The sequence below is a fragment of the Odontesthes bonariensis genome, chromosome 13 (genome assembly GCF_027942865.1).
Source record: "Odontesthes bonariensis isolate fOdoBon6 chromosome 13, fOdoBon6.hap1, whole genome shotgun sequence".
Classification (NCBI taxonomy): Eukaryota; Metazoa; Chordata; class Actinopteri; order Atheriniformes; family Atherinopsidae; genus Odontesthes; species Odontesthes bonariensis.
Window position 1 is genome coordinate 12,572,948 of NC_134518.1, and position 17,277 is coordinate 12,590,224.

A 17,277-nucleotide genomic window follows, 5' to 3' on the forward strand; every position below is an offset into this window, starting at 1 on the left:
TTCGCATACCAGAAGAAGAAATAAAAGATTAATTAAGGACTTTTCGGTCTGCAAAGAGATCATGCTGCCACGGTTCAGGTCCTGTCAAACATCTGAGATAAAACCAGCTCTGTGGTGGGTTTATTTGAATCCATTTTGACTCAGGAAACGCAATCCATCTGTCATAGATTTAGTTTTTTTTTTATCAATTTATGACATCCTCTTACAAAAATTTGAACAGCTTACACCCTGCATGTCTTTTTATATTGAAACATGCAGAGAATTGATCTAGGAGCCGCATCCCGGCAGCTGCCATGAATCGTTAGTTGTAATAACCAAAACCCAAATACAGCTGAGAATTTAGATCAATACCTACATTTGCCTTTTGAAAACATTCTATCAAACCTGAGCAGAGTAAATTCATGATTTACAGCAAATTTTGTTTGATCTCCCCTGTTGGAAATGCTTTCAAACCTTCAAGTATAAGCACAATTGTAGTAAGAACGAAAGAAACGTTTATGTCAAGGTAATTTATTTAATTTATGTCAAGATTCATCGTGTTTTATTCACACAAAAGATTGCATGATGGAATGGTAAAATGATATCACACCGCTGATTTATTGCAAGCCTTCCACTAGAGTCGATCAACTTTAAAATACGAGTGTTCATGGATTTGCTTTGACAATTGTCAGTACAAAGCAGCACAAAACAGGGTCTAAAAACACAAAATACACACACAACGAAGAATGAGAAGAAAACAAGTGAATATATCTGACTTACACGACACCCTCTTTCCAGTTCAGTTAAAGTGTAGTAAATAACGCAGGAGTACATAAACCTTAAATAGGCACCGCTGGGCAAAAAGATTTTAAAAAAACGTGTTGTATAATGGGACTCGTCCTTCTATATCTTTTTACACGTCAGCTGAGCTAGAAAAAAAAACCCATTAGCTGCTTATAAAAAATCTTCTTGATATTGATAGCTATTGAACATCTTTCTGATTGTAAAAATATCTCTTTCTTTTTAACTTGTGTTTCACTCTAATATGAATACGTACAACACAGTTCTTTAATATATTAAAGGCGATCTACTTTACATGTTATCTTACATTACAATGTCATTATTTGAAAGCAGCATCCGTGTTGGGCGAGAGTTTGTGGTCCCCTTAAGCGACATAGGTCTTGATCTTCTGCGTTATAGCGCCGCAGCAGATCGGACACTTGGTGAGCAGCTCCGAGCACTGCCTGCAACTGACCAGGTGGCCGCACGGGATGAAGACAACACAAATATCTCTGTCCATACATATTTTGCACTGTTTTTCCCTCTGCAGCTTCTGTAGTTTCTCAAGCGGGTCCTCATCTGAAATGAGAGAGAGAAAAAAAACATATATTAAGGCCTCTAATGCATGATATATGAAGCAAAAAGCTAGTGAAACTGAGTGATATAACTCTATTTAATATACGGATCCACTTTTTGTCTTTTTATTGTCAAAAAAAAAAAAAAAAAGCCAATACAAATTTAACCATCCCAGAGGATTACATACAAGCACTGTAGATGCTTTGAGTTTGGCAAATGCACCAAGATGGATCTTGCAAATTGTACAGTAATAATTGGATATACAGTGAAAAATGGCACAAAATCCTCTCTAAAATGCAGTTTTCACCTTAAAAAAAAACAACAACATGAAAGTTGGACTTTGTTTATGCAAAAAAAAAAAAAAAAACATAAAAGGACAGAGTTTGCTCCTATTTAAGAGAGGAGAAAGGCCAAGTTGATAAGAACCCGAATGAGAGTACTTAATTTAAAAATTAATTAAACTTGTTCCAAATACATGTTGATGGGGGCAGTGATAAATGACACGGAATGAGTATAAATTATATCAAATAGGAGATAAGATTGCTTTTGATCAAGAAACTCTCATGTCTTTGTCTTATTACAGGTCTATTTACCTTATTACAATGGAATTATTGTCATATCTACCGTATATGGTAACAATTAACCAACGAGGAACTTCCTTGATTCGAAAATTTTTGTATTATTTGGACATTTCAGACTAAAACTTTTCATGATGTTTTCATCAAATGATCATTTGTACGATGGAACGCTTGAAATAAAAAAAAATAAAAAAAGAAGTCACTGCTGCTCCGGTGATGTTTTATGCTGTGAATCTGCTTCATAGGAGGTGCATTACCTTGTTCTTGCGTCTGGTCGGAATAACTTTCTGGCGTATCCTCGAGGCAACCCTCCACAAGTGCTTCCACGCTGGAGAAGCCTGAGCCGGTCCTGCTCATTTTCTTTAAGATGGTCCTCTCCACCACGCTGGGCTCAATACCCACCTCTATGGCTTTCTGAGCCAAGTCTGACTGCAGCACATCTGAAAACAAGGAGGAAAAAAATGATGCTGTGCACTTTTAATGGTTCAATCCAAACCCAATGTGAGCTGCCTTACTAGCCCAGTGGCATATGTATTCGTTCTGCTTTGAGCGTATAGTCAAAGCTCAAAATCACGCCTTCACTGCCCCTTACACTCGACCCACTTGCAGGTGAAACGGGTCCCGAGACGACGCAGTAGCGCTTGCACTGCACATGTCCCACAACCCACCTGGACCAGAAGAACACGTCCGTGCGAATGCTGTTGCGACAGCATCGTCACATCCAGGTAAACGCTTCAACATGCAACTGGATCCTGGACATCCTGGCGGGAAGGCTGCAGGCACTGCAGATCGGCGATGTCACATCACCCACACCGACGCTCAGCCCCCTGCTGTACACCCTGTTCAGCCACAACTCTGTGGCCACGCACAGCTCCAACACCGCCTTTAAAGTCGCAGACGACACCGCCATCATCGGCTGCCTACAGAGCAGAGGTAAGAGCTCTGATGTCGCGGTGGATGGGCAACAAACCTGCTGCTCAACGTCAGCAAGACCAACGAGCTCATCCTGGACAACAGGAGACTGCAGGGAGGAGCACACCCCCATCCACACTGAGAGAACAGAGATGGACAGAGCCAGCTGCTTCAGATTCTTGGGGGTCAACATCCGTGAGGCTTTGAGCTTATCGCATCATGTAGGTGGGATGATGCAAGCAGCGAGACAACAGCTCTTTTTTTTTTTTCCACGGCGGCTGAGGAGGTTTGGCATTGACTCCAGAATACTGACCAACTTCTACCAATGCACCGTCCAGAGCATTCTGTCTGGCTGCATCACTGCCCGGTGCGGCAGCGGTACGCTCCGGACCACAAACCGCTCTACAGAGGGTGGTCAGATCCGGACACCGCATTACTTAAGACTGAACTGCCAGACGTCCGGGACCTCTACAGATAGCGCTGTGGAAGGAAGGCTCAGGGAATCCTGTCCGTTCCAAGCCACAAACGTTTCACACTCCTGCTGCCAGGCAGGCAACAGGAGCACCCAGTCTCCCACCAGCAGGTTCACAGACAGTTTCTACCCACAAGCCATCAGGCCACTGAACTGCTGAATACCAGAGTGGTATGCGAGCACTTTTGCACACCATTGTACTCACACACACTGCACAACACCACACCCCTTGCGCTACAGCCAGCACAGCATTTCGTGTAGTCTCCGTTTGATATTTTTTTTCTTTACTTCTACAGTTCTTTTTAGCTCCATTTACGTGCAATAAAACATAACATCCTCTTTAGGAAAAGGAGATTTTTTTAATAGATCTTAATATTTTCTAATAAAAAGAGTAATAAATAGGAATTTACCATTCCCATCACCTGAAAATCCATTCTGATGACTGGGAGTCTGGAAGTAAAGAGAGTAAAGAGTATTTTTCAGCATCACAGACCAGAACATTCAAGACTTACAATACAGCATAAAGCACACTCGATAAGCTTCTTTAAAAATTGTGTCACGCGAAGCAGAAAAGTGTGCAGGGGTGCAATTAAATGGCTAGAAGATACAAACGGCGAGGCCATCGAGTTAAGACTTATTTCTAACAAGCGCCATTAGAAATAGTTTTTCCGCTGATTTAGTTTCCATCCTAACAAGTGTGGCCACAAATATACGTTGGGTCTCTATCCTTCACATGATTAGAAACCAGGTTCAGCACGATAAAGACCGTTGTTCTACTTAAGGAAATCCCTTTTCTTGTCAATGTGAAGCTTTTTTTCTTAGGTGCACCAGCACAAAAGTAAGGGGCACCCAAATTTTCAAACGCATTGCATTTAACACTGGAGTTTTACAGGTTCACTTTTTTTAAAATTTATTCATTTATTTTATTTATAATTATTTATCTATTTTTATTATTATTATTTTATTTTTTTAAATTGCTGTCCATATAGGCAATATTGACTTGGAAATGATTAACTAGCAATCTGGTCAAAATAAAGTTCTTTATTTGAAGCACAATTCTACAAACTTACTGAACTTAACTTATGAACTACTTACTGAAACTTACTGAAACGTGTTGGTGCTTAAAGTGGCCTGAAATTTAAACTTAAAACATCTCAAGATAAATTAAATAAAAAGAAAATCTAAATTAAAATTGCAAGTGTTTTAAAGGCTTCAAACTGAACATCTCATGGCTCAATGTCTTAAGGCCAGCGCACACCTTTACGATTCGTGTACGATTTTGTCGGCCCGATGACTTCGCATGGGAATCGTAAAGGTGTGCGGTAGCAGCCGACAGACGGTTTTGTCGTTTGTCGTTTCATCGGATCAAATCAAACATGTTTGATATTTCCGTACGGATTTTCCTTGTGCCGAATACAATCGTATGTGTGTGCGGTCTCTGTTCCGATGTCATCGCGCAGGATTATTTAAACAGCCAATGGGAATAGCGCACTTAGTCACGTTGGCCGACTACGACACAAACATGGCTGCCTCCAGTTTGAAAGTCACGTGATTTGTGGCTTCCTATTTCGGTCATGTGATAACATCCGGTCAAAAAACTCGTAGGTTCGCAAGTGTGTGCGGTGGACGTGCGAGCGTGTCAAATACGGTCCGAATTGTTATGCCGATCACCCGACAAACGATGCAACGATGACATCGTAAAAGGTGTGCGCCGGCCTTTATGGACTATCCTCCATTGCAGTCAGATGCCCCTCGGATGGCCAACTCCTGTAGTTGGGTTAAATATATATATATGAGTATATTCACCGGTCTTATTATCTGATGCTAGCTCCGGACCAGGGCATGACATAACGTGGGAGGTCGATGGCTCCGTGTCAGAGCATTGGTGGTGGTTATTTTTGGACGAATCAGGCCTTAACTTAACGAAAAAGTTGTCAATCGTTCTTTTCATCTTATCACCCGCAGCTATCCACTGTTCATCTGACGGGCTGAGGTTCATCACCTCTCTGTCGGATGCGCGTGTTCAAACGTGCACACACGTACACGGGCCAGTCAGAGGGGGGTCCTGCCCTTCACTATCTCTGATTGGTTTAGACCACGATATGGGTCTAATGTGTGTCTGTTGTTGAACCACAGGGAGACTTTCAGAGTCGCGTAGAATTTATTTATTTACTTTTTTCCTCGAACAGTTGGTTGCACCTATGCGACCTCAGATTTTTTTTAGTCGCACCATTGAGACAATAGGTTGCACATGTGACCAAATAGGTCAACTCTAGAGCCCTGCAAAGTCAAGCTGGCAAACAAACTCACCGACATATGTCGTATAAATCATATAAATTTCGTTATGAAACGAAACACTGAATGATGCTTACTGCTGCATTTTGCCGTGGTCCTTGCAGTTGGACGTTGTTGACAAATTCTGGTCCTTTTTCTGCCAACAGGAAACTGCACCTGGTTAAAGAGATACGACATTTAAATGGTATCAAAGCAAAATGGCATATATAGATAAAAACAAAAAAGATGTTCTTACCCTGGGTAGTGTTTCGCATGTTGTTCCCAAGGGTCTTCCTCGGGTTGCCAATTTTTCAAACCTCCACCACAGCAGAAACACAGCACCCTGTCCCCATGACCTACAGAGACATGCACATGAAGCATGATGAAGTACAAGGAAAATAAATCACATTTGAAATGTGGCACAAAGTTTTTCTTGGGTCAAACATCTGTGCGCTACCTGTGCTGTAGAAGCCAGCTCTGGCGAGCCTCTCAGGGCCATTGGGGTGCTGGACACCTGCAAAGCTGCCAAGCCTCTCCTCAAAACTTCCCATATAGACCCGAGTATTTGAACGCTCGGTGCTGCCGCTCTGCTCCTCGTCAGCTCCTCCCGGGAGCGGTACGTTGCCCACGTCGTGCCCGAGGATAAAGAAGCAGTTGGACCAATGTTTGGCGTGTTCTCCCCATGCGTCGTCCCCAGGCTCCCAGTTATTCAGCATACCGCCACAGCAGAAACACTGCACGTGGTCGCTCTCTCCCATGTAGTACAGACCGGCCTGGGCCAGATTCTGGGGTCTCACAGGAGCAGTCAGGGGCCACGAAGAGAAGGTCTGAAGGCGGGCTTCTTCACTCCTCAAATGAGGAAACATAGGATAGGGGGTCTCATCAACCACGGACCCTGTTCTCAAACGATATTCCATGTCTTCTGCCTCTTCGTTGTAGATTGAGCCATTAGTTAGAGAGGGATCAGAACTCAGGTTCAAACCGCTGCGGTGGGTGCAACTGAGAAATTTGCAATTCGGGGAAACCTGTACCAAAGAGAAACGTGCGATTTAGCCATTTCGAAAATAAGGAAAACCAAAATGCTCCCCCCACCCAAACTGCTTTCAACACGATTACCTCCTTGTGCCGTTCTACAGGCGTGTCCTCCCCGCACCAGTTTTCCACAGTTTTCTTGCAGCTGAAACAGCGGACACGGTCAGCTTGGCCGGTGAAATAAAAGCCGGCCCGGGCCAGTCGCTCTGCGGACATCTGCTCAGCCAGGCTGGAGCCGCGGAATGAGTCCAGGCGACTGTTCATCCGGGAAAAATCTTCCATGTGGTCCGTTTCCAAATTGTCATCTTGTATGCGATCACACATTGTTAACCTGGGAAACTGCTGGGTGGGTTAATTTGATAAACACAATGTCTGCAGAAAAAAAGGGAGAAAAACAAAGTGTGTCAGGTTTTTTTAAGCAAGGAAAATTACATTTTTTATCTCAAATATGATAGACTGCTAATTTCTATGGTTGACAACAAATGCATGTTGAGCACCAGAGAGCTGATCCACACGTAAGGCTCTTTGAGGATCACTATGCCTTTAATAGTGCCCATCCCTCACCTGGAGGCGTTGAATATTCCATGTGAGGGATGGGCACTAGAAAAGCAGGCAAGCATACAGTACATTACAATGGTGAAAGAGGTGAAACCCGACACTCCCTTTTCTCAGGAAGCAACTCGTTCACATGGAAGATATACAGACAGGCCAGTATCAAGCAAACATTAAACAGGTCCATTACATTTATGCAAGCATTCAGATGAACTGTCAGCAAAACGGAGAGTAGAAAACTGCTTTAAAAACTGTAAACTTATGTTGCAGCACATCATGCATTCATGACTCCGTGTGACACAAACATTAAAGATAGAAACTTCTTCTGTGATAGCTTAGCTGTCACGCATGCAACGTTTCCTCGTGATTTAGTATCATAAACTCTTTCATCACACAACATGATGTGCAAATCTAATTTTGTAGCCACGTACATCGCCCCTGGTCAAGCAACTGTGTCCAAATGTAGCCCGATGTTATCTCCAGGGCGTCTTGTTTGCTTTATTGACGGGAGCAGCTTGCGATCTTTGCACCTCCTTACGCGTCGACAGGTTTTTAAGAAAGAAATCACCAGATACGGCTTTTTTTCATCTTTGTATTCGCGCAGATGGCAACGTCTCGTGTAACTTTTACCCGATGTGCTCGCCAAGGCTGTAACCAAAACTGAAAGTAAATTGCGTCAGATGTGTTCTACCGTGCAAGTTGATGAATATTTGTGTGAATATAAATAATTGGACTCAAACGATGTGTCGAACTAACTCCAGAAAGCTCTCGCAGCTTTGCGTGTGACAACAGTGACATAACAGAAGCCGATGGTAGCAGACTACGACTGTTGACATTTACCTACCAGATATAAACGCTTGCCGAGCCTTGTATTAGAAGAAATAAAGCAACAATGGTTTTAGAGTACACTTATCTAATAAATATGTGAATAAATAGTCAATATGGACTTTGACCTCTGCGCTTCTTGTTGTTATCCTGTTAAACTGAATTTATAACCGCTAGCTACGGTTGTTTGCTAACTACGCTAGCTTGTTTGCTAACGGCTATTTAGTTTATTTCTCAACTATTGCAACAAATCTTCAATAATTACCTTTCTACACCTTGTAGGCAGGCCACTCGTAACGTCAGTCTGTCCCTTGTATGAGCATCGCCCAAAGGAGAATACAATGATTTCCTTTCAGCGAATAAGAACAATTTATTTTGACGTGACCTCCCTCGCTTTCAGGAAGTAAAAGCCAAGGGGTGCGCGCACGTTGCCCTGCGCAGCCCACCTTGCCGTGACGCCAGTATGGTTGGAATTTCGCGGGGGGCTTCCCAACTGTTCAACAGTATCCAACTTCCGCTTTTCTACTATCTATCAATGAAAATGTATATAAAGAGATGAATGGAGATACTATAAAGATCTAAATATTTGAACACTACCCATTCTCCAGAACACTGTTTTAAAGCAACAGAGGGTGACCACAGTGTGAGACAAGTTGAATTTTTTGGTTGAATTTTTTTCCACTGAATTATTTTTTAGATGTTGAATTTTTTTCCACTGATTTTTGTTTTTAGAAATTGACTTTTTTTAACACTTGGTTTTTCAAATTCAAAGTCTGATTTTGATGCTGTAAAAATTCAATATTAGAAATTCGTATTCAAACTCTGATGGCACAGAAAAACTTCCATATTTTGTCAGCAGAGATCCAGAGAGGGTCAGTCCTGCCGGCAGCGTTAACTCTTCATTTTGATGGCTGTTTGACGAAAGAGATATACTACGTCGTTATGGTGCTTTCCGAACACCAAGAAGATGAAACCAAACTGTAACACATATGCAAATAAAGTTTCTTTGAAACACTAGAGAAGAGAGAAAAAGCCCATGTTGGTTGGATCACTCTTATCTGGCTCTTAAAATAGATAAAAAAGCAAATAAAAAAAAAATGTCTGTCAAAGTGAAACCAGAGACAGGTCCTTATCAACTAACCAAATTCCACAAACCACAAAGTGTAAACTGAACAAGAATGATACAAACAAAAAAGGGAAGCAAACCAAAGGAAAACGGAAGTTATTGTCACTGTTTGACAGGTGACGGTGAGACCGAGATGCATTTACTCTTAAAAGTAAATCATTCAGATAAACACTTCTGGGAGGAGACAGGGGATATCCGGCTGCCTAATATGTATGTATAAGCCACAACATGAGGAGCAGTGAATGACTTCAAGAAACACACAAATACTTCCTGTAAAATAATTTATTAAGCATATTAAAGAGAATCCAACTGAATTTAAAGCAAATATTTGTACTTATTTCATTAATATTTTTATTTTTTGCTACAATGCTGAATGTATGTTGATCCTTTTTGTTGTAAGACCCAAAGCTTTGAATTTCAACTATGTTGTGTAAATGCCAAAAGGTGGTCCAGCAGACAGGTCCTATGCAAACATAACTTTAGATAGTATGTTTCTAAGGTGGCTCAGTGGTTAGAGTTGGTCGTCCAATAACCAGAAGGTTGGCAGTTCAATTCCCACTCTTGCCACTCAAAAAAAAAAGACTGGTGGAACTGATAGCTGGAGGGGTGTCAGTCCACCTTCTTGTCATGGCTGAGGTGCCCTTGAGCAAGGCACTGTACCCCCCTTGCTCCCTGGGCGCTTCATGGCTGCCCACCACTCTAAGTTGGCATCTGTCTCTGAGTGCATGTGCGTGTGTGTCAAACAGGTGCCAACCTTGATGGGTTAAAAGCAGAGGACAAATTTCGTGTGTCTGCATGACAATTAATCTTAGATCATTCATTTTTCACAGAATTTAAAAACACAAAATTACCATTATTTTTGTAAAAATCTAAGCTGTGTTGCCCAATAAGTTTGCTGGTTACTTTGGTTACTGTATGGGTCCAAGCATAGAACCCTGTGGAATCCCATTATCAACTTTAGAGTGAGCGTAAAAGTAATCAGTAACATAAAGAAAGACTGTAAATTTCCAGACGAGTAGAACCTGTATAGTGCAGTTGATGTATGTCCGTCTCTATTCATTGTGGCATTAAAATGACAGACTATAAACGGTGGTGGGAGATGTCCCTGAAGTTCAAAATAGATTAGATCGCTGTAGCTCAGGCGATAAAGCAGTCCTTTCAATTCAAAGGTTGCAGGTTTTACCTACTCGTGTCTTTTGGCTGCCTCATTTGTAAGTCGCCTTTGATAAAAGCATCCGAGAAATTAACGTTATGTGTAGAACATGGGCGCTGATTACTAGGTTATGTTGAGAATAACATTACAAAACGATCAACTTATTACATAGTGTGACGAATGCTTTATTCATTACATCCAAACATACTTCAATGACACTCATTTTCATTTTGTAATTTCCATACTTCAAACCTCATAGAAAATAAGCCGTGCTGTTGGAAAGACTGACATTTAATTAGAACTATATGTACAGCTGAAAGCCCCCTCTTTGGAGATGAGGATGAAGCCCGGTCTAACCGCTCTCCCGGACACGGTCGCATCTTCCACCTATAGCCCATCTTAATGTATCACAACAGACCACTCAAGGAGGACTGAGTGGGTGTCAATTCTCACAATGTAACTTTGCAGTGGTGGGTATTTGGCCCAGAACCTGATCGACTAGTCAGGTGAAGCATCATCCCTCCACGATCCGACGAAGTAGGCTTCCCAGTCCCCCTTTGGCCATCTGGATGGGCGTCTTCTCCTCCTTGTTCTCGATATAAATGCTGGCCCCGTGTTCTACCAGCAACTTGGCTGCTTCCACACGCTCCTCATCACATGCAAGATGGCTGGAAAAGAAAGAAAAAAAAAAAAAAAACTGAACCCGTGCATAACGCCAAATCCAAAAAATACTTAGTATTTTTAGATTTTTTTTAAACTCCACTGTACAGGGTTAGACAGAAAAATCTGAGCTATGTGAGATCCAACTGAAATATCCCAAACCAAAACTAAGAAAATAGTTTTTTTTTTGTCACACATACAGAGCTGTGTTGCCCTGTGAGTCTTGGATGTTCGTTGAGGCACTCTGCTTGAGGAGCAGCTGGATGAGGCGGTAGTTGCCCTTGGCGGAGGCTCTGTGAAGAGGAGTGGACTCTAACTTGTCGGTAACATTGGGGTCTGCTCCATTTTCCAGCAACAGCAAAGCAATCTACAAGGAGAAAAAAAAATGAAATGAGCCAAAACTTCCTTTCTGGTTTCCGAAAGGCGCCAGACACATCTCACTTTCTTGTAAAAGTCCGACCACACATATGAAGTGAGACCAGGACTTGGCATGAGAGTTCCTGAAACTAGTGGAAAAACGTGTGGGTGGTGTAATGGCGATTGAAACTAAAAACTCGTTTGTGTCCAACGTCACATGTACAGACACTCAATTCATCAGGCATATCTGTTCTTAATGTGACCACCTATTGGTGACACTCAGGATGTTTGCTGACCTCCTACACACAGGTATAACAGCTAAATAAAATGCCTGATTCGATGACCTAATATAAAATATTATCTTACCAAGTTCCGATATCACTACCAAGCGCTGAAACCATAATGGACAAACGTGCCTGCAGCAGTGTTGTAGTATTTGGCTTTGCAACTACTATATTATAGTTAGCAGCTTAAACTAATTTGGTCAAACATGAGAGCTTAAACCTGTTGAAACAATTGGTCACAAATGGTCTGAGGTCTGAAACTGCAAGACTCCCCTCAGATGAAGTTTGGCTCTGTATTGATAATATTAATAACTGAGGTAATAACACATCATGTTTCTTTACCTCATACACTTTTAGCAATGAGCCAAAAATAACTAGGCTACATATTGCTGTCTGACATATCCAGACTAGAATAAACACAATGGTCTGTCCTAAGGCAATTATTAGTCAAAATAAATAAATAAATAAATAAAACAAGAAACAGCCAAACCCCCAAAAAACTAACGAATCTGAGCTTCTCCAACCACATTAAAAACATTTAAACGATTCCTTTGATAATCTTTGTCATTTTTCTTCACTTCCTCATACTCCGTTTCCCCAGAAAGCGTGAAACTGCTGGGAGAATCACTCGGGGACGCTGACATCACACTTTGAAAACCCCTGAATTCACCAAAAAGAGCCTCTGCTGATTCATTAGTGTATCAGTAATCTATTCACTGCACTTCTGTCAAATCCACTGTACAGAATCAAAAGTATAAGTGTGGTCAAATGCCATGTGGCATCAGAAAGTATTATTGAAACCCAGAGGCGTTACCTCATATCTGTCTTTAGAGGCGGCATAGTGCAGAGGGGTGCATCCATTTTGATTCACTGAATTCAACTGAGCTCCTTTGGATATCAGAGATTTCACTATGTCTTCTCTTCCCGCAGATGCAGCAATGTGCAGAGGAGTCCACGAGGCCTGGGGAAGAAGCACAGCACATCTGACGTCAGTAACACGCCGAATTAACATGTAACACATCAAATTTAAGGTAGCATGTCACCTTACAGGGCAGAAAGTGCAGCACCTTTGATGACATAGTACAGCATTTGTCAAAGAGTAGACTCACGTCATCTTGGAGGTTCACTTCAACTCCCAAATCGAGCAGAAACTCCACGATATTGGTGTGGCCGGCAGAACAAGCCCAGTGCAGAGCGGTTCTACAGTCCTGAAATCAGAGAATGGCTCTGGTAGTGGCAAGCTAACAAAGAAAATAAAAACTGCTGGCTTGGCTGGGTCTTGGGTTCTTACCTGGTCCGTTTTGCAGGCAAGCGCTTTATCTGATAATATGCACTGCCTTAATTTGTCAAACTGCCCGGTGTATGCTAAATTACACACCTCCACATTCGACACAGTGCCCTCCATTGTTGGATGTAAATAAATTTCAAACCAAACTTGTAGAAACCTGATGGGAACACCGGAGTTGTTGCGTTTGAAACGCAGGAGCAATGACTCAGGAAATTATGAGCGCCACATCCGCGTGGACCAAAATGTTTCTCTTCAAATTAAAATACAAGCGTAGCTCTTTTAAGTCATACACGTGGCCTTTCTCTGTACATTTTCTCCAAGTATTTAACTGGGCACGATTTACATGTGTTGCCTTTGTCAAATTGTAAAATTACACGAAAAAAAATGCTTATTCCGACTCGACCCACTTCACTGCGTTTGAAGGACAGCGCTAACATTTTATTTTCGTAGGTTTAGGCTGTGAACACCGGAAGTAAAACAAGTTCCAAGATGGCGGCGTTGCTCGCTAAATGAACAAGAAAAAGAAACGCAGTTTGAGTTTAGATTTTTTAAATTGTCACTGCTATTTTTTGACACGCTGTATTGTTTCGATTCACGTATCTGTCGACATGGCAGTCACGCTGGTAAGTTTGCGACCCACCGTACATTTATCGCAAATTTATCGCTTTCGTCTTCCCTTCAACCAGTAAAGCTCAACGTGCTTTTTACAAAGAGTTGCGGATATCGTGCATTTATTGATCGACTTGGACAATGATAATTGTCAGGATACAATTGTTTTTTTTGTCACTCTAGGATTTCAGGACTCACGCCGACCAGTCATGCAGATATTCAGAGGAATTTGTCAACATTTACTACGACTGCATGGACAAGAAAAGGAGGGTAAGTTTCCTTCTTTTAAGTGCTTGTGTCAAACACCAGTACTCCAGATGTTCTAAATCGTCCTCATTAGTAAATAGGGGCTTTATTGAGTACTTTCGCGTATTTTTTGGAGGAGGAATTGCAGTACAACATGTATCTGTTGGAATTTACAGTGTTGTTGCTGTTGCATAGTTTACTCACCAGAGAGCAGTGACACTCTACACACACCTTGGTCACGGCTCAGTTTCTACGCACTTTTAAGGCCTCGCTGTTGTTAACCAGGATGCTGCAAGTGTTTAAAAACTGCGAGTTGATGGATGATCAATCACAATAAAACCAGCGTCTTAGAAAATTCCCACATTTTTGAAGTTCTATAGCACGATTTTGGTTCAAGTACGTTTTGTTGACATTAATCAGTGTGAAGAAAATTAAATAAAACCCACAAACTCTTAAGGAGACTCTGAAAGACACCGCAGAGCACAGTGATGCAGACGTTAGATCTTTTGATTCTTTAAAATGGCCACCTTTGGCTTTGACCAGAACTCTGCAAGCTGATCACACTGGCTGCGGGTTTCTTAAGGCACCTCTTCAATCTCCTCACGTGTAGTTTGAGGACATTCCGGGAGCAGCTGCGAACGTGCCGGCCTTATGATTCCAGGCCCCCTGATCAAACTCATTCCAAACATATTCTTTAGGGTAGAGGTCAGGGGCCTGAGTTGGCTGCGGTCCTATTTCTTCTCCTCAGTCATTTACGTGCAGCTTTGAGTTGTGCTTTAAACAAAAGCTGTCTATATGTACAGCACGGCACCCCAAGATGGAATGATTTTCACCCACTAATCACACACGCTGACCTGATAAACACATCAGTTTCAACAAAAGAGACCATCCGTCCATTAAACTTGTCTCCGATCACCTTCATTCCAATCTAGATAAAAATCTTGAGTCTTATTTATTCACTCGAGGTGTGTTCATTTAATTTATTTATGGTTTTTTTTTTGCTGGAGGTTGTATACTTTTGCTCTTATCTGATATCGTTTGACATGTTTTGCCTCAGAACTTGACCCGGCTCTACCTGGACAAGGCCACCTTGGTGTGGAATGGGAATGCAGTTTCCGGACAGGACGCTCTGGGCGAGTTTTTCGAGTCGCTTCCTTCGAGCGAGTTCCAGGTTCAAACGCTGGATTGTCAGCCCGTTCACGGTCAGTTGGGGCAGCCTCAAACTTAAAAACACTGTCAGGGTCTTGTTGGTGATTAGTAGAGGTGCGACGCTCCTCTTGTGAAGGTGCCCTTCTAAGTGTGATCTTTCTCCGCTCACAGAACAAGCGACGCAAGGCCAGACTACTCTGCTCGTGGTGACCGGTGGGATAGTCAAGTTTGAAGGAAACAAACAGCGCTTCTTCAACCAGAACTTTCTTCTAACAGCTCAGGCTACGCCCAACAACGACCAGCCTGTCTGGAAGATTGCGAGCGACTGTTTCCGATTTCAGGACTGGAACAACTGAGGCTCCCTTTGTCTCTGTTCGAAGGCTCAACAGCGACTGCCTTGAAAATCAACCTTGCATTTGTGTGTTGTTGTTTTTTTTTAATTCTCTATTTTCTTTTTCAGAAAATAAAAAATATCTAAACTTTCAGGTCTAAAAAGCTGTTTAATGAATGAAGCGTTTCCCCTTTGTGATGCTTTACTGCAGCTGTTTTCTGATGCTGTCGGTTTGTGGTAGTTGCTGCCTTTAATTTAGATTTCAGTCAGTAAATTGCAGTGTAATCAAGGCATTGACTCCGCCGTTGAAGAACATTCCAAATGTCTCTGACAAAAAGCTCCAGGTTACTTTCTTAGTATACTTTGTCTGTTTCTGTCCATTCACCTTTACTGACTCTGAACAGCCAGTGCTTCCCCACACACTCCATGACTCAACCAGCTGCTTCCGTCATTGGTCACATCTTCAGTAAACAGCAGTGATTCAGTGGCACTTTAAAACCACGTAAGCCCGTCTCATCACACTGCTCCCTCTTGTTTACGGGGGATGTTCGGATGTTTCCGATCACAAGTGGTTCCGGGCCTTCTCCTCATGTTTTTCTTCCAGCCGTGCAGGTTGATATTAATTTAAACTGTCAAAGGAAACCTTTGAGAACTGCTCTGGCTTTTTATCCAATCTTGTGAAAGCGTTATTTTGTGGTACAGTTGAATAAGGTCAGTATTTTTCACTGGCCCAGATCACAGAGTCTCTTCTGCTTCCCCTCAGTAGAATACACGGAGAGGAGAGAACTAACCAATGTGGCAGTGATTAAGCTAATAAAATTCACAATTACGCATTAGATTAAGATGCTGATGATGGGGAGGAATAAAAGTAGCCACGCCTCCTTAAATGCTGAAGAAATTAGGCGTATATCGATACAGTTCCACCTGGTGTTGGTCTTGGTCGAACAGTGTCTGGGCGAATGAGTAGCCAATCTGGTAGCCATATGTGACACAAGGGATTTCAGCTGTGATTTCTAGAACACGAGCCAGGAAAGGATAGACTGTGTGGGTCAGTAAAAATACATCAAAGAGAAAAATGAGGGTTAGGAGCACGTGTTTTCAGTCACGGTAGCTCTTTGGTTCAGTTTTTGAAACAATCATAAGTCTTTTTGTGTGATGCACCGTTTACCCGATGATACCTCCAGGTTTCTGGCAAGGAAGGGGTTATTTAGTTGGGTTGCTGTGGACGATCGTGACTCATTCGGGTGTAAATCACCATAGTCAAACCAGAGGGCTCAGGCTCCACTATTCCCATCTCCGCTGCGAGACAAACAAAACGGTCATTGTCTTGTAACGTTATGGTTCACCACTGGATTTGAATGAAAAGCACACACCATCACAAGTCAGAAATAAACACTACTCCAATTAATACCAAGCCTGCAGGCTATGGATGCAAAGCCTTATAGTGAAGCCTTTTGTTTTGTTTTTTTTTCAGACTATGTAAACCACACGCTTCACTTAAAAAGAAAGTCTGTGTTGGACCTGGTATCTGCTATGATGCTAGTATGACAACAGGATGTCTAACTGCCAGAATTCCTTTTAGAAATGACGGAATTACAGTCATGGGCATAATCTTTACAAAGGGCTGTCGATTAATTTGTTAACTTAACAAACAGTGTGAAAAGTCTTATTCCTCTGCAATAATTAGAGGAAACTGAGGGGGGGGGATCCTAGATCCAGCAAATACCTGACGTAGGACCTAAGAGATGCATCTGGACCTTCAGCTGATCCTCCTACTGTTCACTGAAGCCTCGTCAGAAATGGTCTCCATGGTAGGTAAACACCCTCTGTGATATTATACGATACGGGCTAATGGGTTTGCTCAGCAGAAGAAATATTTCAGTCAAACTGATCATCAAATGCGTTGACTCAATAGGCCGGGTACATTCCCTCACCCATCCATTTTAAGTGAACTGGTAATAAATACTAGTGTTTTAAGTAATCTTTCCATGCTAATGGTAACAATATTTCATGATAAAACCTGCACTATTTCTTTATATAGTCCCAAGTGTGCATGTGTGTATAAAAGAGGGAAAAAATGGCCGTACCACAAGA

General features: G+C 42.1%; 3 protein-coding genes across 3 annotated transcripts; 1 reads left to right on the top strand and 2 right to left on the bottom strand.

Annotated features, from left to right (window-relative positions):
• Window positions 1-494: 494 nt before the first annotated feature.
• On the bottom strand, window positions 495-8,398 carry xiap (X-linked inhibitor of apoptosis). Its single transcript, XM_075481013.1, has 8 exons — window positions 8,246-8,398; window positions 6,688-6,975; window positions 6,029-6,596; window positions 5,828-5,927; window positions 5,670-5,748; window positions 3,708-3,747; window positions 2,171-2,353; window positions 495-1,338 (listed from the first exon to the last, which is right to left on the bottom strand). The coding sequence occupies exons 2-8, from the start codon at window positions 6,925-6,927 to the stop codon at window positions 1,145-1,147; spliced, it is 1,404 nt and encodes a 467-aa protein (XP_075337128.1). The 5' UTR covers window positions 6,928-6,975; window positions 8,246-8,398; the 3' UTR covers window positions 495-1,144.
• A 2,022-nt stretch (window positions 8,399-10,420) lies between these two features.
• psmd10 (proteasome 26S subunit, non-ATPase 10) lies at window positions 10,421-13,053 on the bottom strand. The gene is made up of 5 exons (XM_075480562.1): window positions 12,852-13,053; window positions 12,670-12,768; window positions 12,375-12,521; window positions 11,120-11,286; window positions 10,421-10,927 (listed from the first exon to the last, which is right to left on the bottom strand). The coding sequence occupies exons 1-5, from the start codon at window positions 12,963-12,965 to the stop codon at window positions 10,774-10,776; spliced, it is 681 nt and encodes a 226-aa protein (XP_075336677.1). The 5' UTR covers window positions 12,966-13,053; the 3' UTR covers window positions 10,421-10,773.
• A 261-nt stretch (window positions 13,054-13,314) lies between these two features.
• On the top strand, window positions 13,315-15,337 carry nxt2 (nuclear transport factor 2-like export factor 2). Its single transcript, XM_075481014.1, has 4 exons — window positions 13,315-13,471; window positions 13,641-13,727; window positions 14,761-14,905; window positions 15,024-15,337. Exons 1-4 carry the CDS (start codon window positions 13,358-13,360, stop codon window positions 15,206-15,208), a joined length of 531 nt encoding a protein of 176 aa, XP_075337129.1. The 5' UTR covers window positions 13,315-13,357; the 3' UTR covers window positions 15,209-15,337.
• The last annotated feature ends 1,940 nt before the right edge of the window (window positions 15,338-17,277 follow it).